Source organism: Aotus nancymaae, unplaced genomic scaffold, assembly GCF_030222135.1.
Source record: "Aotus nancymaae isolate 86718 unplaced genomic scaffold, 86718_ANA_hifiasm-v0.15.2.pri h1tg000011l, whole genome shotgun sequence".
Lineage (NCBI taxonomy): Eukaryota > Metazoa > Chordata > Mammalia > Primates > Aotidae > Aotus > Aotus nancymaae.
Window position 1 is genome coordinate 58,146,580 of NW_026988422.1, and position 24,937 is coordinate 58,171,516.

The 24,937-nt window shown below is 51.6% G+C and overlaps 1 protein-coding gene across 1 annotated transcript in view; it reads right to left on the reverse strand.

Annotated features, from left to right (window-relative positions):
• The window catches only part of LTBP2 (latent transforming growth factor beta binding protein 2), a 167,692-nt gene that overhangs the window by 28,330 nt on the left and 114,425 nt on the right, over positions 1-24,937 (reverse strand). The window contains exons 14-20 of the mRNA XM_064374527.1: positions 12,086-12,160; positions 8,834-8,956; positions 5,254-5,418; positions 4,788-5,003; positions 3,642-3,661; positions 2,413-2,452; positions 1,208-1,309 (exon numbers count right to left, since the gene is read on the reverse strand). Of these exons, the coding sequence (XP_064230597.1) occupies positions 1,208-1,309; positions 2,413-2,452; positions 3,642-3,661; positions 4,788-5,003; positions 5,254-5,418; positions 8,834-8,956; positions 12,086-12,160 (741 nt within the window). The remainder of the gene's footprint in view (positions 1-1,207; positions 1,310-2,412; positions 2,453-3,641; positions 3,662-4,787; positions 5,004-5,253; positions 5,419-8,833; positions 8,957-12,085; positions 12,161-24,937) is intronic.

A 24,937-nucleotide genomic window follows, 5' to 3' on the forward strand; every position in this document is an offset into this window, starting at 1 on the left:
TGTGTACCCAAGGCTACCCTCTCCCTGGGCCTGGCTCCAAGTTTGTGTACACCTGGGGGGTGGTAGGGGCCCTCAGCTTGGTCTTAAATGTCTGCCCAGAGGGATGGGGTTACAGAATGGCAGAGAAGGGGGATAGGGCAAAAGGCTGAGGCTGGTGGTGACGGTAGGGATACTCACCCACATGTCAAGAGCTGCTGCTGAGCTTGACCTGCCCCCTGCCCCCTGCCCCTGCTTCCCATCCCTTCCTCCATGCCCATTTTCCTTGTCAGAAACTCAGCACTCCTCCATGCACTCTGCCTGCTGAGCAGAGGACAGAAGAGGACGCTCCCTGGAGCAGCACTTTGAGCCCAGAGGAGAGAGGTCCTGAGAGGTCAGTGGGGTACACCTGGGAAGGCTGAACCCCTACTCCCCACTCTCTTGACTTTCCTCCAGGCTGCAGGGGCTTTCCCTTTGCTGGAAGAAATTTAGAACCCCACCACTACCCTCACCCCCCACCCAAGGTGACTTGGGTTTCTGGATCCAGTCGTGAGGTTAAGAGAGCAGGAGCCCCCAGAACGGGCACACACGTGTGCAGGGAACAGCGGCGACAGCACCCGCCTTGCTTCTCTGGCACCAAGTCCCCAGACAATGAGCCTTTAAGGAGGGCACATTCCAGAGCAAGGTGGATTTGCCAGGATCGCCTCCACGCCCGCCCCTCACTCCCATCACTGGAGCTGACCAGAGGGAGAGGAATGCAGGCTTGGTTAAACAACCTTGAGAAACAGAGCCATGTTCCTTCCCGAAAATCAGCCCTTCCCGTGGGCAGGCAGCTGCTCGCTGCCAGGGCACTCTGCTGACTCAGGGTGGGGGGTGGCCTAGAAGAGCCAGGACCCCAGTGGATCACACTCTCCATGTTCCCCTTCTTCGAAAGGGACCCCCAGATTCTCCTGGAAGACCCCTGGCTTCCCTCTCCCATGGTGTCCCTTCTCTTCCCTCTTCTGGGCTTGGACAGTGCTCCAGACAAGGCTCTTGTTTTCACTAGAGGGACCCTGTGCTCTTTGTAAGATGAGGCCAGGGGTGCAGAGCACGGCCGGGACCCGCTGGAGACTTCACTTAGTTGGAAAGGCCAGGGGGCATTCCACTCATGCCCCCACCCTGGAGTTGGCTCTGGACAGCCACAGCTCTCAGGGCAGGGTGCAGGGAGCCCCAAAGGGCTGGCTGCAGCTACCTGGGGTGCTCAGGGTCACCAGCACATTGGTGGAGGGGGTCACTTGTTCTTCCTGTATCTCTGGAATTCCCTGTTCAGGCATTGGTGGGGTTGTGGCATCCCCTGTGGAGGAGAGAGGGGAAGAGGTGGGTCAGCCCCTTGTCTGACCGTGGCCCCTCCCTTTTCCCTGCTGCTCAGACTCCCAAGAACGAAGGGTGAAGCCTTCACTCCCATGCCTTCCAGTCTTTTGAAAGTTAATCTGGCCCCACTTAGAGAATCTCAGAGCTCTCACAGGCCTTGGAGGACATCCAGCCCAATCCTCCATTTCGGGGACAGGAGACTGAGGCTTGTAGAAATAGCTACTTGTCCAAGGCCAGTCAGCTTGTTGGAGGCACAGCTGACACCTGGGTCTCCTGATTTGCACTTCAACATTCTTTCCCTTCTGCTGACAAAGCATTTCACAGCTTACAGAAATTTTTTTTACAGGAACCATGTTTTACAGGAACCATGAGCTCAGCCTTCCAACGTCTGAACCCAACACCAGTGACAGGCAAGTACTGGTTTTAGGAGGTAAGACAAAGCCTCCTGAGGGAAGGAGTCTAGCGACCCAGCCGACCACTTGTTTCAGCTAGTGCTGTCTCTTTGTTCTGATTTACATGCCAAGTGGTGCCATGAAATCCACAAAGAGTTCTGTGGCTAGAAAACTATCTGTGATGGCCTGGCGTGGTGGCTCACACCTGTAATCCCAGCACTTTGGGAGGCTGTGGCAGGCAGATCACCTGAGGTCAGGAGTTCGAGACTAGCCTGACCAATATGGTAAAACCCCGTCTCTACTCAAAATACAAAAATTAGCCAGGCGTGGTGGTACACGCTTGTAGTCCCAGCTACTGGGGAGACTGAGACAGGCTAAGAATTGCTTGAACCTGGGAAACAGAGGTTGCAATGAGTCAAGATCGTACCACCACACTCCAGCCTAGGCGACAGAGTGAAACTCCATCTCAAAAAAAGGAGAAAACTATCTGTGAAGCATCATGGAGTCTCTCACTGACCTCACCTTAGATGTATAGAGAGCTCCCAGAAACAGCACTCACAGGCCACATCCTTCTCACCCTCCTCTGATTTGTGTGAGCGTGGACCAGCTCACACATAGTAACTCCACTCCTGATTAAGGACTCTCTTTCCCTCCCTTCTCTTTTGCCTGGGAGCCGTTAAGAAGAAGGACTCACCTGGGACCCAGGCAGGTGCAGGAGTGACACTGGTTGTGACCTGCACAGAAACAGGAGAGGGTCACTTTTGGCTCCTCTGTCGTCCCTGCAACTTGCTACCTTCCACCACACTCACCCCCACCTCCGGGCTTCCTACCAGCTGGCTCGTTCACTTTTTCATTCCTTCCTGATATTGATGAGTTCTGACTCTATGCTGGGTATTCCGCCAGGCACTTTATACCACTCACTTCATTCGTCTTCTCAACTATCTTATGATGGGAAGTTGAAATGATGAAATGAGCTGATGTGCATACTAAGCCAGCTCAGTGCTGGGTACATGGTGGAAAGTTAGCAAGTTTGGTGTCAGCTATAACCCCCCAATCTCAGCACAGTCACAGAAGCTCTGGAGGTTCACTAGAGTGCCTGGAGCCACAGGGCCAGCGTGGAGAAGCTGGGACCGCAGGCTATACCTGGTGTCCCTCAACACAGCTGGTGGACAGAGGTAGCTGAGAGGTGGGGACGCAACAGGAGGAGAGTGGGCAGAGGGTGAAAACGGCCCTGGAGCCTGGCTGCATCTGTGGGGACTGGGGTTAGAGCTTTGGCCTGGGAGGACATCACATGGGAGCCCAGGGAGAGAACAAGACCCCTCGGAGAAACTGTATTTGGAGAGTCGGGGAACAGAGTAGGGACTAAGGCTGATGAAGGAAGAAACAGATCTCCTCTTCTGGAATGTTTTCCTAGGAGGACACCCAGTTTTTCCCAGGGGAATCTTGGGCACAGGGAAGGGAGTTGGATGCGCCTTTCTCAGTGAGGTGGTTTGAGGCTGTTCACAGCTGTGCCCGCACTTCCCTGTACACCACTCCCAGAGGAGACCTGAGGTCCAACTAAACCGGTGCAGAAAGTGCCAGACCCAGAATGAACTGGAACCAACTCTACACCCCATCTGCAGTGCTTAAAGCTTGAGTGATGGCCAGGACTAACAGGACATGTTCCCACTTCCTTTCTGAAGGGGCCCCAGCCCATCCCAAATGGGAAACTGCTTGGGCCACTCAATCAACAGGAGCTGTTGCTATCACTTCCTTTAGGGTAAAACTGGGTCTTTGGATCAATCCTCCCACTTGGTCATCTCTTCAAGTAAAATCCGACAGATACTCCATCTTTCTCCCTCTCACTGTCCTGGGGCCTGAGCTGCTACCAGGTCCTAGTCTCTGCCATGCTTGCCCGGCTCCCTAGTGAGAGGACTCACTCACCTGGCCAGCCTGAGAGTCACCTGGAAGGGAAAGGTGAGGGCGTTAGCTCGGGGAGGAGGGTCTGGCTGCCTTCTCCCCTCACCACCACTTGGGTGGCTTCACAGTCTGCACCTGGACCACGTCCCTGGCAGGGCCAGCAGCACAGAGAACGTGGACTCTTCTACCTGTCTCTGCCTGTCACCCCTGCAGGGACTAGCCACCACAAAATCCCAGAACCCCAGGTCTGGAGGGCCTGAAGATAGCTCAGTGCAGCCTCTCACTTGGTAAGCCGAAGCCCCTGCTTTCCTATAAGGCCTCGGGTGACAGGAGTCCCACCTGCTCCCGGGCCTGTCCATCCCATCCATCCTGGAGCCACCTCCTTGCACTGCTACCTCCTCCCTCCCATGCCTCCCAGCCAGGCTGGGTAACACTGCCCCCTGCCCTGGGCTCTGGGCCAGGGGAACAGTTTGAGGAAGGAGTGGAGTTGCTCCTGGCTTGGCCAGTGTCCTGTGTCCACAGCACTGGGACTCTGTCCTCACTTCCCTGTCTAGTCCAGATTCCTGGAGCAATTTGAGCAATCACATAGTTTTCCTGGCCTTATGATGCTCCAGGCCTCCTGCACTCAGTGTTACCAGTCACCTGGGCATGACTTCTCCATAGCTTTCAGGGCGCTTGCAAGGATAGCCTCATACCCAGCCTCCCTCCAGCCCCGTGCCTATGGAGTCCAACGTCGTTGGGCTGAGTTAGCACTCTGACTCTAAGACCAGGGCCAGGGGTCTAGCATGCAGGTCCCCAGGACCCACCTGCCAGCTGTTCAGGCCTGCAGCAAGCACCGGCCCCAGAAGCTGCATGGCCAGGGGGCAGGAGACAGAGAGGACTGATTGCTGGGGTCGGGGCTGCAGCTGACCTTTCCCACCTCCACAAGCAACTCCCTGGGGCATGAACGCCTGTTGACCTCATATGGGAGAGGAAGTAGGTGGGGCCCTGCAGTGGTACCAGGCCATGAGAGAAGTCTGCCAGGGCTGGGTGCTGCTGCTCCAAACTCCCTTTCCTAATGCCCCAGAGATGGGATGCCCAGGGACCCAGGATAAATGCCCACAGTTCTCTGATGTGCTGGAAACTTAGGGGAAAGGGGAATCCCTCAGGCATCTCCCCCAGCTCAGATACCCTTGTCAGGGATGGTCCCAGCCTCGAGCCAGGTGTCCGTGACGACCCGGAGCGGCTGTCTGTCTGCTGGGCCGGGCAGTGCCCCATTGCTCCTCTGCCCTTGCTCCCTTGGGGGCCTGGCCAGCTCCTCCTCCTCGGCTTTCCTCATGGACAGGCGGATGTCAGAGCTCGCGTAGGTGTAGCCATGGCCAGCGGGGCAGATCTCTCTGAAGGCCTCTGCAAAGCCGACAGCCAGAGGACAAGCTGAGAGGTGCTGTTCCTGCAGGAAACCAGGGCCCTCCTTTCCCTCCTTTGGGAGACAAGGCAATTGTGGGAGCAAAGAGGAAGGGGAGCCCCAAGTTGGGATAAGCAGGTAAGCAGGCAGGGAAGACTACTTCAGTCTTCCAGCTTGAGAGAGGTCTACCCAGGCTGGCAACGTGGTCACTGGCCTTGAGGGAGTGAAAGCCGGGATGGAGACGGGGGTTACCTGTGCCAGGCAGAGGGCATTTCTCACACTCGCCACCCCATGCTTTGCCCACGCGGCTGCAGCAGCATATCTGCTTGGTGATCTGCTGGGCCAAAGGCAGGGTGCAGGTGCCAGGCCCCAGCGACCGGTAGCACAGTCCCTGCAGCATGGAGATGGCCTTGTCCGCTGCAACAGACACAGCACGTAGAGGTGGGCATGTGGCCAGTGGGAGGGGAATACGAAGCTGGGAGGGCAGTGGATGGAGGTGTGGCTGGCCACATGCACTCAGACTGGCCTGGCCTGTATCTCCGTCATGACGTTTGGAGCCCTGTAAATCCTCACAAGAACTTTAGGAGGAAGAGGCAGAGTAGAATGTCTCAGCACCTGCAAATGTCATGTGCTGGATGAGACCCGTGACTCCCCACCTGCATGAGGAGGAGTCACCTGAGAGCAGGAAATGAGGATGCAGCTGCTTGTCTAAGGTGCTGAGTTTAGAAGTGTTTACTGAAAGCCCCCCGTGTGCCTGGGGTTGAGCGGGGAGCAGTACATCCTGAGGACCGCAGCCTTCCGGAATATGAGACAAGGTAAGGAACAAAGGCCCGATGGGGAGCTCGAAGGACAGGAACTCTATCTTGGTCATCTCTGGCACCCAGGCACCTTCCACAGTGTCTGGTGCATGCAGATGCTCAGTAATGCTTGTTGAATCTACAGATGGACAGCTAAATCAATGAGCCAATCAAAGACGGAATCAACCAGCCAATCAAAATACTGAGGGTAACTGAGTTTGAACTACACTGGGCTTAGGTCATAGCAATGCCACCACCCTTATCTCCTTTTTTGTACTTTGATAATAAATATTAAAGAATAGTTTATTTATGTTATCTCAATGGAAGACGAGGAGGCATGCCAAGTTGGAAAAGTCTGGAATCCATAGAGGGCGGACTGGATTCTAAGAGGAGGAGAGGTGGGGTGAAGAGGACATCAATCAAAGTTGAGGAATGAATGATTCTGGGGAAGTCCTGGTCAGGCCCAGGATGCAGCAGACCGAGTTTGAATCCCTGCTCCACCATGAACTATAGGACCTCCCTGGGCCTTAGCTTCTTCACATGTAAAATGAAGATGAGAATGATCATTCCATGGCAGGGGACACCTGTATTTCTGCCTGCCCAGAGTCTATGAGCCATATTCTGGTATAATCACCCTGGTTCTCCTATGGGAACCACCAGTTTCCCACCCTTGGTCCGTGTGACTGAAGTGGAGGCTGACGCCTTTCTGGCTGAAGGCACGTGGTCCATACCCCAGGTTACAGTGATTGGATCAGGGATGGGCACTACACTAAGGAGGTCCAGTGATAATCAGCATTGAGACTACTACTGGGCATTAGGGAAAAGGGGCTCATTTTTTATTGAGTTTGCAAGGCTGAGAGGGTGTAGACCTAGAGCATCTGGTGACCACCTTTGAAGGAACCATGAAACTGACACAGAGGAAACAGCAGCACACCCTGCAACATGGCGGCTGCCTGGGTCAGCCAGCCTGGGGCCACACCATGCCTGCACTGCCTAGTTGTGTGAACCAATGCTTTTTTTTTTTTTTTTTTGAGAAGTCTCACTCTGTTGGCCAGGCTGCAGTGTAGTGCCGCAATCTCAGCTCACTGCAACCTCTGCCTCCTGGGCTCAAGCCACCCTCCCACCTCAGCCTCCCAAGTAGCCAGGACTACAGGCGTGCACCACCATGCCTGGCTAATTTTTAATTTTTTGTAAAGACAGGCATATGTCTTTACAAAAGACACATGGAATGATCACTCTTGTCTTCATTTTACACATGAAGAAGCTAAGGCCCAGGGAGGTCCTGTAGCTCATGGTGGAACAGGGATTTGATTTAATTTTGGTAAAGTCTCACCATGTTGCCTAGGCTGGTCTTGAACTCCTGAGCTCAAGTGATGCACCTGTCTCGCCCTCCCAAAGTGCTGGGATTACAGGTGTGAGCCATTGTGCCCAGCCCCAGCGAATTCTTTTTTTGCTTAAGGCAGTTTGAGTTTGGTTTCTGTCACTTGCAATCCAAAGACTCCTGATTAATAAACTTTCTTTGTGATATTGTCATAGAGATTAGAGTGTAAGGTGTGTGAGAGTGGCTTGTCAAAGCTCACATGCTCACCACAGGTAAATCATCAGCCAGGCTGTGAGCCCTGGACCTCCAGGTGCAATCTCTGCTTCTAGCAGCCACTTCCCTTGGGACACTGCAAGGAAGGTCTCTGTCCCTTTGAACCCCAGGGTGGAGATGACCCAAGAGGGAATATCAGGAGGCTGGGGTAGTCCTGTAGACTGCTCCACTGGACCCGGTCAGGTGGCAGGGAGGGAAGGAGGCAGAACTCAGAAACAAAGGGAAGAGAAACTTCGCGCCGCCCCTCCCACCTACAGGGAGGTGACTCACTGTGGGAGGCTGGAGGGAGTAACACCAGGGACAGAGAGGGAAAAAAGGACACTCGAGAGCCATCTCTGCTTTCCTGTATTAAGGGTCTCTTTCTGGGATCAATAAATAAAAGTCACCGTGGATGTCAAACACCTCTGTCTGGTGAAGGGATCGTAAGTGATGTGGAGTAGAAGGAAGGGCTGTAAGCCTCTCAAGGCCTTGATCACCTGCCACTGCCACCATGAAGGTTCTTGAGAGCAGCCTGACATGTTCTCCAGGTGCCATCTCTGGGCATCCCCTCCTACAGCTCTTGCTGCTTCTCTCCCTGGAGCCACTGGGTTCAGTCTCTGGGTGGCAGTGGAGTCTTGTTTAACCCCATGGCCCTCCCAGACCCAGTACCAGGAAGTTTGCAGACTGAGGGCTTGGCCGGTCGCAGGGAGCTCTGCTGAGCTGGGGGTGCCCATCCAACCTGGGCTGCTGCCTCCCAGAGGCCAGTTGGGACTGGTTTTATTCAGCTCTGGTCAGGCCTTCCTGCCCACAGAAAGCCCCATCTGGGCCATGGCGTCAGTTCCGCCATTGGAGGGTACTGCCAACCTTGGTATCTCCCCCTGGAAACCAGAGGTCACTGGAAACAGGCCCGCCTGGCATACATGCACGCATATACCTGGACACAATGCTAATGCTCACTGTGTGTTCACGGATGAGGAGAAACTTCAGAACCACAAGGGACCACAGGATTGTGGAAAGGCCCTGGGGTGGGGCAGCAGCTCCATGAATGCTAGGGACAGCCCTTCTGGAAAGGTCACTCAGCAGCCAAGGCTCAGCAGACATCACAGCAGAGGCCACGCCCTCCCCACCTCCCCACTGCCAAAGAAAACAAGGCTACATATGGAACAAAAATGATTAGAAAGGAAAAAAAATAAGAAATAGAAAGGATGAATTCCAAAGTGCAAAGTTCTGGAAGAAATGCCTAGAATAAAAAGTGAAGCAGTAACCGTCTCTGCTCCAACAGGACGTGCTGATCTGGTTTTTCACATTGGGTCAAACTCCAGGTTGAGTAGCAGACACAGACCCTGAGCATGGGATAATGATCAGGTCTGGGGAAAACTACCGCCCTGGGCCTGGCCTGTGGATCTGAAGTGTCCCGTCTTGCCTCCTAGTGTCTTCCACCCCGGTCCCCGTCAGCACTCACACACACAGCGGCTCCGCGATGGATCCAGCATGAGGCCAGGTCTGCACGTGCACAGGTAGCTGCCCCTCGTGTTCACACACTCCGCGTCCTTGCACAGGCCCAGAGTCAAGCACTCGTTGATATCTGCAGGGTTGGAGGAGATGACCAAGTGCCCGCCCCACTGAGGCCTGATGCAGGGGAGGGGCTGGGCGGAGATCTTCAAATACTCTCTCCAAATAAAACAACAAAAGAGCTGCTATGCATTCAGTGTGATTCCTCTCCCCGTGCCTCAGTTTCATTTATAAAATGAGGATAGTGATAGTAACAGTTGGATGGTGGTGTTAGATGGATACGATAAGATAAAATTGCAAACCAGTGGTGTGATCTCAGCTCATCACAGCCTCCATCTCCCAGGTTCAAGCAATTCTTGTGCCTCAGCCTCCCGAGTAGCTGGAATTATGGGCGCTTACCACCACATCCGGCTAATTTTTGTATTTTTTGTAGACTCACATTTTCACCATGTTGCCCATGGCTGGTCTCAAACTCCTGGCCTCAAGCAATCAGCCTGCCTGGGCCTCCCAAAGTGCTGGGATTACAAGCATGAGCTGCCTCAACCAGCCTCAAGCACTAGTGTTTATTGAGCACCTATTACATGCTAAGAACTCTGTTGGGTATTAACATACAATACCCCATTTAATTCTCACAAACAATTTTATCAAAGAGGCCCACATGTCCTCATTTTACAGGAGAAGAAACTGAGGTCCCAGGATTAACTTGCCGAGAGTCACTCAGTTAGATAGTGGCATACTGAGATGTGGACAGGAAACAGATCGAGGGGACTGTTTGGGTTGGAAGGTGGAGAAGGGGCAGCTAAGTCCCTCCTCTTCAACCTTCCTCCAGAGGTCCCTGAATCACCTCCGCAGAGCCCAAGACCCTGGGAGCATGTCTGCAGTGAGCTGGAGGAGGGGACACCCTGGTAAGGAAAAGGAGGCAGAGGCTGTAGGAAGGCACTGAAGGGGAAGGGGACAGCGGGGGTCACGCCAAGGGTGTGCAGAGGTCAAGGGTTAGGAGGATGCATCTCCGAGTCCTCCTGAATGCCCTGCCTTGCACAGGCTGCATGCATCCCCCCAAAGACCAGTGGAGGCCATGCTATTCTTCAAATAAGAGAGGTGCACTGGTTTTTTCTGTGACCTCAAAGAGGAACCCCCCTTTTCCTGCTGTAAGCTTCTCCCTGCCAAGGGGAAGTCCCAGCCCTCACAATCTAAGCTCCGAGGAGTCGGGGCCATCTTGATGATGGCACTTCTTTGATGATGGTGATAGCAGCAGAGGTGATAAGCATGAATTGCTTGTGAGGGGCACCTGCCTCCAGGGCAGGAGACAACACAGCCCTGTGTCTGCACAGCTACTAGTTCACTCACTGGTTTGGGGAAATTGGCACTGGGCATAGGAACGAGGGGCTGAAAGGTGACCCAGCCTGGGCACCAGGGGCACTACTCCTTGGTAGGATGCCCTATTGGGACAGGGTGCCAGTAAGAGTTGGGAAGGTGCTGCTGAGAAATGGGAAGGGGCGGTGATCCATATGCCTCCAGACTGTGGCCACAGTGGGATGTGGACCTCCAAACCCAAATCTGACTTGCTTCCCTCTGCTCCGGAAGCTTCTAGGCTCCCTGTCACTTCTTAGAGGGAGCCCCTAAACCCTAACATGGTATCCAAGGCCCTCCACCATTTCCCTAAAGTCTGTGGGTAAACAGGTGGCTCTGATGAGATGCTGGCTGTGGCATCTCCCATGTGTACACAGGCCATGTATACAGAGCTTTCTGGGACACTCCAGACAGCACAAACGGTTCCTTTGCTTCTGGTGTTCACATTGCCTGGAGAGCTTGCATCCCCTTAGCTGGCCAACATGTACTCATTTTTAAAGTCTTGGCTTAGGTATCACCTCTTCCAGGAAGCTTTTCCTGATCCTCCCAGTCTGGGAAGGGCCCTCCACCATGGGATCCTGTAGCACTCAGTGACTGCTGCTTCCTCTCGAGAACACTCCGCTCATTATATGAGATTGTTCAATGGTCTTCACCTGGGGCAGGACTGTGTCTTCTCCATCACTGTGTACTCAGCACCTAGCACAGTGCATGTAGCCCATATAATCTCCTGTCTAATACTCTGTGGAAGTAGGAGGGAAGGATGGAGAGAGAGGAGGGATGATGCGTGTGGATGCAGAGCAAGCAGGTCCCTTCGCAGACATGGAGACCACAGCCATAGACATGGGAAGGGGAGGTTTCAGGGGCAGGGCCTCCTGGGGGAAGGTCTTTTGGTGTCTTGAATCCTGGGGCTCAGAGGAGGAAGGGCAGAGAGCCCATTTGAGATCCTGAGAATGACCTCAAAGCTCCAGACTGGGAAACCTACCAGGAGGAAAAGCAGCTGGTGACAGTTTAGATATGAACAGCCCTGCTGTGCCCTCCAAGGGCAAAAATACGTACTTGTCCCCACATCCACCGTCTACTTGGCCCTCAGACCACTGCGTCCTGAGGGAGCGTGACCCTGGATGAGGCTGGGCAAGAGGCCCGCCCTTTTGCTTCGCCCAAGCACCATTGCTGATCCATAGGCTAGGAATTACTTCTGCAGCCTGGCACCCCCCAGGGAGACAGCTCAGCCATGCAGGACTTCCTCAGTCCTCTCTCTGAAGCAAGCTCCGGGGGAGGGTACCTTGGAGGCCATCTGGGTCAATCCCCTGTCTCTGACCCAGTGCCACCCAAGGCAAGCCATACAGACAATTATTTGTCCAGTTGTCAAAGATTCCCACAGGAAAGCCGCCTTGTTCCCTGCTGGCCTCTGCCAGCCCCAGGAGCCTGTCCTTGGCAGGAAGCCCCCATGCTCCCTGTCCCCTTTCCTGGCTGTGTGTGGAAGCAGGTGGGAGGGAGGCCTGAGTAGCTAAATGTTCTTAGTTGGGAAAAACTCACAGAGGCCCTCCCCAACTCAGGCTGACTTGATTTCCCACCCTGGAGTTGAAATTCTTCCCATTCCAGGGAGACCAGCTCAGGAGGAAAGTAGAAGCCAGGGACTGGGGTTGCCCCTTCAGACACAGCCCCGCAGAGCTCTCTGTCACTCTCAAGCAAGTCCCCGGATTTCCTTAGGCCCCTGGAACCAGCAGCTCCCCACCACTCCCCCAAGCTGGGCTTAGTGGAGACCACTTGGGAAGTGACAGACACTCCTCCTGTCTGGTGCTGGGAGTGTGTCCGGTATCCCTGAGCCCAGCCCTGGCCCTGGGGGTCCTACCTTGGCAGTGAGTGAGGTTCAGTCTCTTGTACCCCTGAGGACACTCCAGCTGGCCATTCTCAATCACCGGGGAGGCTGAAAAGTGGAGATATGAACAGGTCTAACTGGAGGGCCCTTGGGCTCCTCTGTCACCCATGCTAGGGAGCAGGTACAGTCTGGATGTCCAGCCCACCTGGCAGCAGAGAGCCCCAGTCCCCGAAGCTGTGATTACAGGCACGCACCACCACACCCAGCTAATTTTTGTATTTTTAGTAGAGATTGGGTTTCACCATGTTAGTCAGGCTGGTCTTGAACTCCTGACCTTGTGATCCACCCGCCTTGGCCTCCCAAAAGTGCCAAGATTACAGGCATGAACCACTGCACCTGGCCTCCACCTTGCTTTTATTAAAAGCAGTACTAAGTGAAATAAGCCAGGCACAGAAACACAAATGCCACATGACCTTACTTTCATATGAGAACTAAGAAAAGCAAATCCACAGAAGCAGAGTAGAATGGTGGTTACAGGGGCCTGGAAAAGAGGGGAGATACTGATCAAGGGGTACAACATTTCGGCTAGACATGGGAGGAATAAGTTCAAAAGATCTGTATAACATAGTGAATATGGTTAATAAGAGAGTTTCTTGTATTCTTAAAAATTGCTGAGAGTAGATTTTAAGTGTTCTCATCACAGAAAATAAGTACGTGAGGTAATACACGCTAACCACTCACTTTACAATGTATACCTATTTCAGAACAACAGTTGTGCACTGGCTGGGCGCGGTGGCTCACACCTATAATCTCAGGACTTTGGGAGGCCAAGGCGGGAGGATCACCTCGGGTCGCGGGTCCAAGACCAGCCTGGCTAACACGGTGAAACTCCATCTCTACTAAAAATAAGCTGGGCATGGTGGCACATGCCTGTATTCCCAGCTACTTGGGAGGCTGAGGCAGGGGAATCGCTTGAACCCAGGAAGGGGAGGTTGCAGTGAGCCGAGGTTGTGCCATGCACTCCAACCTGGGTGACAGAGTGAGACTCCATCTCAAAACAAACAAACAAACCAGTTGTGCACCACAAATATGTACAATTTTTGTCAATTAAAATTTTTTTAATACTAAGAAAAATGATATTATATACTTCACATATATACTTATAACATTACATATAGTATATACTATACTATATGCAATGTTATTTAATATGGATTTTATTACTTTTTGCTTTTTATTTGGAAATATTAAAAATATACAGAAGATGGCTGATTGCAGATTGACCAACAAGGAAATGATTCTCAGTATTTTATGCTGATACACATCCTGCCTTGATATCACAACATTTCCCGTTACTTTACAGAGCGGAAAAAAAAACCCAAATAGTTGACATCAAATAAAAACAAGGAAAATATCTGTATTACTTCGCAGGAACAGACTAGTGTGCCAACCCCCTTGAAAAGCTCTAGCAGGAGGCATACTACTGATCGCCACCTCTCATCAGAGGAAAAGGCAGGGGAATACCATATTTTGTAGAACAAAAGAGAACTCAGCTATAAGTTTCACAATTTTTTTTTTTTTTTTTTTGAGATAGAGCCTCATTCTGTCACCCAGGATGGAATGCAGTGGCAAGATCTTGGCTCACTGCAACCTCCACCTCCCGGGTTCAAGAAATTCTTCTGCCTCAGCCTCCCAAGTAGCTGGGACTACAAGTGCGTGCCACCACCCCCAGCTAATTTTTATATTTTTAGTAGAGACAGGGCTTCACCATATTGGCTAGCCTGGTCTCAAACTCCTGACCTTGTGATCTGCCCGCCTCAGCCTCCCAAAGCGCTGGGATTACAGGCATGAGCCACTGTGCCTGGCCAAGTTTTACAATTTTTTAGCTTGTAGATAGCCAGCAATTCTAAGCAGGTATGAGCAATTGCCACAGACCTTATTCCATATAAAGTTCCATAAAGATACCATGATATTTCAAAGGTCTTGCTCTATAAAGCTAGCTGCATGATGGTTTCCTATAGCAATTTGCCTTCTTCTAGCTTTAACTCCTTTGTGGCAATAGCTTGTCTCTGAATGCTGCACAGACAGCACCCTCTATCTCTGTTACCTTATCCCAATTCCCTTTTCTCCCAGTCGTAACACCAGCAGCTACACTGTCAGAGTTGCTTGCTAAAGATTTTTGTCATCCAGGAAGTCATTTACTGTTGAGAATATATGTTCACTGGTTCATCCTTTAGTGGTTTACAAAAAGAGTTATATATATATTTTTGAGACGGAGTCTTGCTGTCACACAGGCTGGAATGCAGTGGCACGATCTCGGCTCACTGCAACCTCCACCTCCTGGGTTCAAGCGATTCTCCTGCCTCAGCCTCCCGAGTAGCTGGGATTACAGGCACCCGCCATCATGCTTTCCTATATTTACTAGAGACGGGGTTTTGTCATGTTGGCCAGGCTGGTTTCAAACTCCTGACCTCAGGTGATCTACCTGCCTCGGCCTCCCAAAGTGCTGAGATTACAGGCGTGAGCCACCGCACTCAGTCCTTCATACATTTTTATTGTTGAAATGAATTCTTGCAAATACCAAGAGGCATGTTAGAGATACCTATACTTTTGTCCAATTGTACAGCAAAGTTTGAGTGTCTTGGTGGTTTAAAATGTTTTCCTGATCAAGATAGCTTTTATTTCACCATTAGCTGCTTTCTCTGGGCACTTATACACTTAGCGTAAGGTTTGTTATTAGTAATGGTGATATCAATCTATATTTCATAGAGTCTTCTTGATCATTTGGATCCTGGAGTACTTGGGGGTCACATCTGATAAGCTGTCACTATTTTTACCTTGTAATATGGCTGACGGCACAGTGAGACCTCCTGAGAAGTGTCAGCATTGCAGTTTTTAATGACTGCTTATGATCAATGGACTAGTATTATTTTGTATCCGCAGTTTCTTTGCAGGAACTTGTAAGAGTCATCTCTCCATTTAGTGTGGCTTAGTTCACACCAAACCACATAACTAAAACATCCAGTAAGCAGAGCACTGTAAACTGCACTGTGCTGTAATATGCCAAAGACAAATAGAAGGAGGTGCCACATTTTCTTGGAAGCCCCACTCTTTCCTGAGGACACACTGTGTGCCAAGCACGACATGTGACAGCCTGACAGAGGGAAAGACCAAGTGAGGACATAAATTAGTAATGCTTAACTTTTTAAAGATTAAAAAATGTAAACCACAGTTCAAAAATGTTTTCCTGCTGGGACTGGCCCGCTCCGGGTTTGCACGTTCCATGGAGGTGCCAGGGTCCAGCCTAGAAGGCTGCTCTTGTGGGGACACAACGGGGATTCTGAACACACTGAGAAGGAAATGGAAAGATGGGAGTAAGGCTGGGAAATGTGCACATCCCTGGCGTGGGGCCTGGTAAGATAAACTGAGGACAGAGAGGAGGGAAGAAAGAAAAGTCACCTGGAGAAATTCAGAAGGCAGGCTGATTAGATAATTGCCTGTTAACATTATGAGGAGCAGAAGGTGGGAAAGAATACTGCAAGGCTGCTGCCAGAGGGCCGAGGAAAGAGACCAAGTACACATTTGTCCAGTGCTTTAGAGTTGCAAGGCCATGCGTGCATAGGGCCCTGTCTGTTTCTCACAACAATTACTCCCTAAGGCAGGGACCGTCACCCCCATTTTACAGATTAGGAAAGCAAGACTCAGTGAGGGGTAACTGACCCATGCAACAAAGTTGCTGGAGTAGTGGCAGCGTTGAAAGCAGGCCTCTGGCTGTGAAGGCCACATCCTTTCCCCTACCTTCCACTGTGCATCTCTAAGAGAGAAAGAGAGATCAGGAAGAGCTGGTGAGCCAGCAGGTCAGGATGATATCACCTCTCTAGATGTCAGGAGGGAGAAATGTTGCTGGGCATGGTGGCTCACACCTGTAATCCCAACACTTTGGGAGACTGAGGCAGGAGTATTGCTTGAGTCCAGGAGTTCGAGACCAGCCTGGGCAACATGGCAAAACCCCATCTCTAATAAAAAAAAAAATACAAATATTAACCAGGCATGGTGGTTTGTGCCTGTGGTCCCATCTACTCTGGGGGCTGAGGCAGGAGGATCTCTTGAGCCTGGGAGGTCAAGACTGCAGTAAGCTGTGATCATCTTTGAGACAACCCTGTCTCAGAGAGAGAAAGAGAGAGAGAGAGAGAGACAGAAATTAACCAGAGGCCCCTGCTTCTTTAATGATCAGAAGGGGAGCAGCAGAGAGCTTCGATTAGAGCAGGAAGCAAGAGTGGAACCACTGGAGGAATGAGTCAAGCTGAGCGGAGCTGGGTCCACCCATTATTCTGGATACAGAATGTATGTGCTTTTTACATAAAGTGGTCTCTTCCTTAGTAAGGGGGACCTGGCCCCTTGCTGGCCTGAAGGGAGTGTGTTGCGTGGGCAACTCTTCATGAAGGCAGGTTTCTAGAGAGAAATAAATGCCAAGCCACTGTCTCTGGGGAAACTCCCATTTTTGCCAGCAACCTCCACCCCTAAAGGAGGGCCCTCAGTGCCCCTCCTCATGGCTCCCAGAGGCAGTCTACAAGGGGCTAGATGCCAGTTTCTGTACGACCAAGTATAGCATTGAATCCAAAAAATCAGGTTAAGGCCAGGCGCAGTGGCTCATGCCTATAATCCCAGCACTTTGGGAGGCTGAGGCGAGTGAATCGCCTGAGCTCTGGAACTCAAGATCAGCCTGGGGCAACATGGCAAAACCCTGTCTCTACCAAAAATACAAAAAGTCAGCTGGGTGCAGTGGCATCAGCCTATGGTCCCAGCTACTCAGGAGGCTGAGGTGGGAGAAATTCTTTGAGCCTGGGAGGTGGAGGTTGCAGTGAGTCAAGATCATGCCTCTGCATTCCATGCTGGGTAACAGAGTGAGACCCTGTCTTAAAAATAAATACATAATTCAGGTTAAACCTCCTTGGGAGAAAGTGGAAGTTTAGATGGCCATGTGGCTCAGGGTGAGCATTCAGCAGCCAGTGAGCTTTGTGATAGGTGAAGGCAGGTGGTACCTGTCACTGTCCCTGTCACCCATACCAGGTGTCCTCCTTGCCATGCTCCCAACAGACATAGGCCTGCCTGAGTCACAGCACTAGCTTTTGAGCTGAAAAACTCAGTTCATGGTGTGTCGTGGCTGCCTGCTGACTTTGCCATCTCTCCACAAAGTGTAAGCTACCTGAGGACAAGGACCTAGTCTTCTTCATCACTGCTAGGTCTCTAGTGCCAAGCATGACACCTAGAGCTGTGTGGGCACTCAGCCAAAAGATGAACAAATAAAGAGCAAACACTCAAATGGCACTTGCTGTGGGCCAGGCCCTATTTTAAAGGCTTTACATGAATTCACTTAGCTAATCCTCATAACAGCCCATGGAGAGTGTCTTACTAATATTATTCCCATTTTATGGATGAGCAAACTGAGGTTCATCCATAAAATGGATGAGGACATGAAACAAACCCAAGGTCACCCAGCTGGTGGAAAGAGCTGGGATTATAAACTCAGGCAGTCTAGCTCCAGAGGAGAAATTCTGAACCATTCTCCCTACTGCCTCCAAATAAATAAATAAATTTGTGAAAAGCCTTTGAGATGTCCAGGCAGACATCCCTAGGGTGCAGTGGAGGTACCTGCCTAGTAGAAAATCTAACACCCTTCCTAGGAAACCTCTACCCTGTTTTTAATGATGGGATCAGGAGAGGGAATGAGAAAAAACCAAAAAAGTAGGGTTACTCAGAAGGAGGTCAGAAGAACCGATCAGATGCCTGATAAGTGCTCCACAACGTGCATAACCAAAGTGCCGGGCAGGATTGACAAACGAGATGGCGTAGAGCCCGTCCTACCCCTCACAACTCCTCAGCCAGATCAAGGCTATCACAAGGGGTAAGGGATCAGAGAGTAGAAAGAAGAGAATGTGTGAGCTCTGGGGAGAGACAGTGGCTAAGCCATGAGTCCCACGGATGCTTCAAGGAGACCTCACAGGGCTGCGGTGTCCTTGCCCCTGGGACTCTTAGACTTGGGAAAGCCAAAGCAGCTGCCGAGGGTCAGTGGAGACTGACCTGAACTCCAGGAGTTGCCGTCACAAATGCCCACGAAGCATGCAGAGCGGATGTGGGGAACCTTCCTGGTAAGGACATTGGGACACATGGTCTACTGGTCATTGGCCTTGGCCCTGTCCACCCTCTGCTGTGCCTCAGTTGCCCACAGACTGGAGAAAGCAGCAGATGGTCCCCTGGCTGCATAATGGACGTCATGAGAATTCCAAAAATGGGACAAGCGTTGTGCTCAGAGTTGTGCATGCTTATTTTGTGTTCATAGTAACCCCACAGCCTGCCCCTGCCCTGCTAATTCTCCCCCTCGGCTGCTGGTACTCCCAAGGAGGCCTCAGTAAAGGCAAACTAATTTCTCGAGACAGTTTTGGCACTGACTCCACGAGTAGAGCTGTGGAAAAGGTGAAGACATGTCTGGCCACAGGGCTGTGGACAAGCTGTGCCAATCTCAGCCTGCAATGACAGGTGCCTGCAGCAGGGGATGTGAAGGGTCCCCACTGCACAGCCCCTCTGCCCAGGGACAGATACATGCATGCCTGGCGAGGTCAAGCTCAGTGCCACAGGGACGTGGGAGCAAGCTGGAGCCTTGGCCCCCTGATTTGCAAACCTCAGATGGATACATGTATACCTGGGCACATTTCTTAACCTCCTTCAGCCTGAATTTTTTCATCTGTAGAAGAGGGGACAAAAATTCAGTTTGTGGAGTCAATGTGAGGATTAGGTCTGCTGAAACAATGAATGTCAGACTGAACCTCACAGGATGCCTGGCATAGTCCCTATAGAGCTTGCCTGCCTGCCTGCCTGCCTGCCTTCCCTCCCTCCCTCCTTCCCTCCCTCCCTCCTTCCCTCCCTCCCTCCTTCCTTCCTTCCCTCCCTCCCTCCCTCCTTCCTTCCTTCCTTCCTTCCTTCCTTCCTTCCTTCCTTCCTTCCTTCCTTCCTTCCTTCCACATAATCTCATGGATAGCATGCTGGCCCGTTGGCTCTAACTAGCTGGGTGAATTTGGGCAAGTTACACAACCTCTCTGAGCCTGGGTTTTCTTTTCAGTAACATGGAGATGACAAGTCCCTTTCCATGGAGTTACTGTGAACACAAAATAAGCATGTACAACTCTGAGCACAATGCTTGTCCCATTTTCGGAATTCTCATGATGTCCATTATTCAGATTTCCCTCCTTGGTGAAGGACCAGTGGGACCCCCAGTGATTACAGACATTCTGCCCAAAGATGGCCTCTGACTGCCTTCTCAGAGTGAGACAGAACCAAGTTACCACAAAAAGTGAGGTGGAAAGGGGTCTGGTCGGACCCTTGGCTCAGGCAGGTGCCACCTAGCCACCCCCACCCCAGCCCTTCCTCTGCTCTCCAGGCCAGAGATGCCACATGTCAGTGACACCCACCCCTCCTGGGTAGGGAGGGAGCTCACTTAAGCCCAAGGCACAATTCCCAGCAGGATTCAAGTCCCTTGGAAGAAGCTCTCAGGACCTCTCTGAGCCAAAGAGACACTGCCTTTTCAGCTGACAACTGGAATTCTGAAAATCCCATTTCTTTAGGGTAGGGGACTGGGCATTTCATCCAGAATCCCAGAGAACAGAGGCCCCACCCCAGAACAGCTGTTCCCCAAGCTGGGGTCCTCTGGTTCAGCAAATGCTTGTGCCTGGCGCAAGAAGCAACTCAGAGAGGCTGTTAACAGAGTGGCTGGAAGTAGGGGTCTGGACTCAGATAGGCCTGGGGCTTCAGGCCCAATTTTCTCTTCTGTAAAATGGAGATAATAGCACCCAACATCTAGAAATGTTAGGATGCAAGAAAATGCGAAAGCACTCAGCACGGTGCCTGGCACTTAGAAGCGCTCTGAATAAATGGTTGCGAATGACGACGAGGGTGATAATAATGGTGTTGCTGCTGTGACCCGCCCTAAGGCTCTCTGCCCCTCATGCCCCCAGCACCCTCACATACCCACCCTCCCCAGGTGCTGGCATCACAGAGCTGCACCTATAACACTCGTCATGGGCAAGGGTCAGGACCGAAGCAAAGCCTTCTTTCTGTTGAGGGTTTCAAATAAACTTTCAAACATTTCTAAAAACCCCCATTCCCTCAAAAATCAATTTTCTTTGTCAACTCCTATGAAAAACCTGTTCTTGGCTGACATTCTCCCTGTGACCTGGAGCCCACTACTTCTAGGCACAGCCCATTTTATTGCTGGGCACCTGCAGTTTTTAATAAGCTGTCCTTCATGATCAGTGTCAAGTCGAGCTCTGCTTACCAGAAACATCACACACCGGATATTTCTCTCGAGAACCACGCGAGGTTCCCACACTCTCCTCCCTAGGGCAATTCTTCCTCTTAACTCAGGCTGGGGCTCTGTGCTGCTAACCTGCCCCTCTATCCAACCCGAACCTTCTTAACAGACATTGCGCAAGTAACTCATGAAACCCAGTCTTTATGCGCATCCTCTTTGCTGCAGAATTCCAGTCTCGCACCCTCATCTTTGTTTCCTTCAGGGAAGCTCAGGTCTCCCCAGAATGATTGGGGAGATATCGCTCAGCTGAGAATCAGACACACTGTGGTTGGATTCTCGGCTCTACGTGACCTAGATGTGTGACCTTGGACAAGTTCTCCAGCCTTCTCGGAGCTCCATTTGCCTCGTCCATCAAATGGGGTTAAAAATCCTGGGCTCGCTGGTGGTTGTAAAAATTCAGTGGGACAGAACAAGTGAAGGGCCCAGTGCAGTGTGAATGTTCAGGAACCGGCGGCTATTCTTGGTTTGAGAGAGAAAGGTGCAGAATTCCTTGAAAAGGCAAAGCAAGAGAATCTGCTCTTCCTGGAGATACTGGAGGCCCTGGGTTCAGAGGTGAACTCATCCCACCCCAGGCAAACAGCAAGACAATCTCGTGGCCAACAGCTGGAGCCCACCACTGCAGGCCCTGAGCAATGTGCCAGCCCCGCCTGTCCCAGCAAAGGGGCCTTGGGGTTGACACAGCCAGCGCCAAGCCAGATGGGGCAGCGGCCAACTTTCCAGTCAACCCAGATGTCTGCCTTTCTCAGATGAAAACTCAAAAATGTGGCCTCAATCAAAGTGGCTTTTGAGAGCCGTGTGTTCTCCAGACTCTGGTAGGGGGATTGAAGAGGCTGTGAGCTGGGACCCTTTGATAAATCCCAAGGCATCAGGAAGACATGGCTCAGGCTAAGTCCTGGGAGCTCAGCTGGGTACACATGGCCTCTAGTACTCTGAGTGAAGGGAGCAGAGGGGAACTGTGGGCTGGTCGAGACTGACTCATGGGCCAGCTCTCCATGGACAAGCTCTGTGGCATTCTGGGAAAAAAGGGACTTGCCTATGCCTTGCAACTAAGACTTTAAGGCAGCCCTTTTCCACATCAGGAATAGCAGCATTCTGCTGGGAACTTCTTCGACAGTCCAGCACAGAGCCTCAAAGCCAAAAGGTGACTGAAGGGAAACCGTGAAGCCACTTCCAGGCTGCTCACCCTGTCACTCCCATCGCCACCTGATTTACTAGAATGGGAAACCATGAAGCCCTCACCCTATCACTCCCATCGCCACCTGATTCGCTAGAACACCTCATTGCAGATGACAAAGGCTTCCCCCAAGAAGCAGAATCCTATTTTATCAGAGGAGAAATACGGGCTCAGAGAGGCGAAGCCACTGGGGCCAGGGATGATCTAGGACCCAGAAGTCCCACCTGTCTTGCTAACCTTCCCCCAACCTGCCCTGGCAGTTTGTCTTTTCCTCCTCTGCTTCTTGTACAGAAGCTTCCTTGTCATGCCCACTTAAAGAAACGTGCCCACCCCAGCCCCAGGCTCAGGCACGAAGCAAGGTGCCTGGCACTCTGTCAACGCAAACAAGGCTCCCCAACGTCTTGTCCCTTCTCTATACAATGCCCAGCTGCACTTTCATGTATTTTCAGTGTTTATGTTGCCCCGGTCTTTGTTATTTCTTGCTCAGTGTGCTGGGATGCTTGACATTCCAGGGACTGTGCCCTGGTGCCCAGCGTGCTGAGATGTTCTGAACACAGTGGGGAGGCCACCATCTGGGACGGGGCAGAGTGAGGGCAAGGGCTGAGCGTTGGGTGTGTTGGGGGAGGGGTATGATTGGTGTTCTGCACCCACCTGATCCACAGAGCTCTGCCCCCATGCCCACCACCACTGGGCTCCAGCCCTGTCTGATCCGAGCTCATCAGCTGTATTTGGAGCACGGTCCTTGGGCATCAGGTGGGCTGAGCTCTCGAGGCTGGCACATAGGTGGGACCAGGAGTGGAGCAAGTGGGCGGGCAGGTAGCCGCTTCAGTACAGACTCTGGCCTTTTCTTCTCCCCACCCTTCCAGCGGAGGGCTCCCCACTCTCACAAGTGCTTCCAAGATCTGGGGATGTGATTGTTGTGCCTGGAAGCCCTGATTGAGGGGAACAGGCCCAGAATCCTCCACTGGCAGCAGCTGGCCCTGGCATGGACCTACAGCCTGCATCTCTGCATCCCTGATGGGTTCCAGAACTCAGGACAGGCAGGCCCTGGGCTCACACTCTCTGCTCCAATCCTATAAGCGGCAGATGTGACGTATAAATGAAGAATCCAGAGTGGCTCTATTTTCATTTTCACTAACATCACTGTCAGATTGGCTTAGTGAATTAGAGAGGAGATACTGACCCCAGGACCCTGTAGCGCCCTGACTGCTGACACCCAACCCAGGGGGCTACATCTCAAGAGCTCAGGATCGAGGACACCTTAGGCCTGAAGCCTTGCCCAGGTTCCGGGAGGGGCGTAGACCTCAGCTGTGAGAAGGATCCCAGCAACGAAGAGGGATTCTGGGGAAGGCCCTTCTGAAAGCCTGTTCCTCAGCTGCGCCACTCCACTCCTTTACACCCCAGCTGTTGGCAGCTCAGCCTGCCCTTCCCCTTCATTATTTCTCAGACTCCAGAGGCAACACTGTGACAGCTTCTGAGCCCCGAGACAAGGAGGAGAAACTTATTATTATTATTTTTTGAGACAGAGTCTTGCTCTGTTGCCTAGGCTGGAGAGCAGTGGTATGATCTAGGCTCACTGCAACCTCCACCTCCTGGGTTCACCTGCCTCAGCCTCCTGAGTAGCTGGGACTATAGGTGTGCGCCACCATGCCCGGCTAATTTTTGTATTTTTCAGTAGAGCCGGCGTTTCACCATCTTGGCCAGGCTGGTCTCGAACTTGTGACCTCGTGATCGGCTCACCTTGGCCTCCCGAAGTACTGGGATTACAGGCGTGAGCCACCACACCGAGCTGGAGAAGAAAATTCTAAGGCTGCTCCTGAATTGCCACTTGAAACCTCACTGCTCCCACAACCTTATAGGACAGCCCCACTGGGTCAGGAGGTCCCAGGGCAGGTCAGCACCTCGGTCAGTGCAGCGGGTACTGCATACTCCTCAGAGGGCTGATGGAGTGAACGGGGAGAGACCCCCACCCACTTGTCGGAATGAGCCAGCTCCTGGGAATCAGAACCTGCCCAGACCAGGGACTTGGAAGCCCTGGCCCCTAACCCTTCTGACATGCCTGCCTTTCTACAGGAGAGCCAGGGCCGAGCAGGGCTCAGCAAGAGCCACACTGTGCTCCAGAAAATGTTGCTCATTCTCTTGGTCTTTTTTTTTTTTTGAGAGAGAGAGAGAATGGGAAGGAGGAAAAAGGAAGAGAAAGAAAGAGAGAGAATGGGGAGGAGGAAAAAGGAAAAGAAAGAGGGAGAGAGAATGGGAGTATTGCTTTCTTGCCCAGGCTAGAATGCAATTTAGTAATGGGTATTGAAAACCTCTTTTATACTGATAATTATACTTAATGATGTAGTCAGGAAGGAATAAGGGAAGAAGATAACAAACAAACAGCCAACCAATATTTCATTTAAACCTATGAAATGCTATGCGATTACTGAGGAGTGATTTACTTCCAATTATATAGTCACTTTTGGAATAGGTGTGAGGTGGTAATGTATGTTTTGTGTATTTGAAGTAGAGAGTTCTATAAATGTTTATTAAGTTTACTTGTTCCGGGTCTGAGTTCAAATCCTGAATATCCTTGTTAATTTTCTATCTCGTTGATCTATAGAATCTTTAGCTATTCTTGTTATCATTCTCTTGGTCTTATCTGCATATGCAATTTCCTTGAGTTGTTAAACTCTTCCCTGCTCTTTAACTTGTCCTACCCCTAATTATTCTTCAAATCTCATCCTGGATGTCATCTCCTCTGAGAAGCTTTCTCTGATCCACTGGCTTTAGCTAGGGCCCCCATCCCATAGTGTACAGATGTGCAGGTTGTGCACTGCACAAAAGCACCACCTCTAAGGGAATCATTGGCATCCTAGATTGGCATATTTATGAAGATGATTCTGAATGAATGGAAGGGCAGGTTTTTCTAATTTGCACAAAGGTGCTATAGGACCTATGAGGGGCCTGGGTTCCACTGCCTGTGTTTGCACAGCACTCAGCACTTGACCAGACACTGCTCAAACCTCATCATTTCTGATGCCCACCAGCCGCCTATGACTCCCCACTAAATTGTAAGCTTGGAGAGGAAAGTGTGGTTTTTACTGCCTTCTCTACTGTCTGTCTAGGGCCTGCACACTATGGCCACTTCACATGGGGGCTTGGTCAATGTAAATATTTGTCGACTGATTAGAATGTGGGATACAGAAGTTTCAAGGGTTCAACGCCTGATGGGAAAGAGAAAAGAAAACAAGGAAAGAATAAAGTGGCAAAAACATTTCTAGTCTACGGGGGAGACCTGGACAGTTTGATGCACATCTCCTGGTAGGGCAGTGGGTGCATTCTATTTTCCCTTTATTGAGGGATA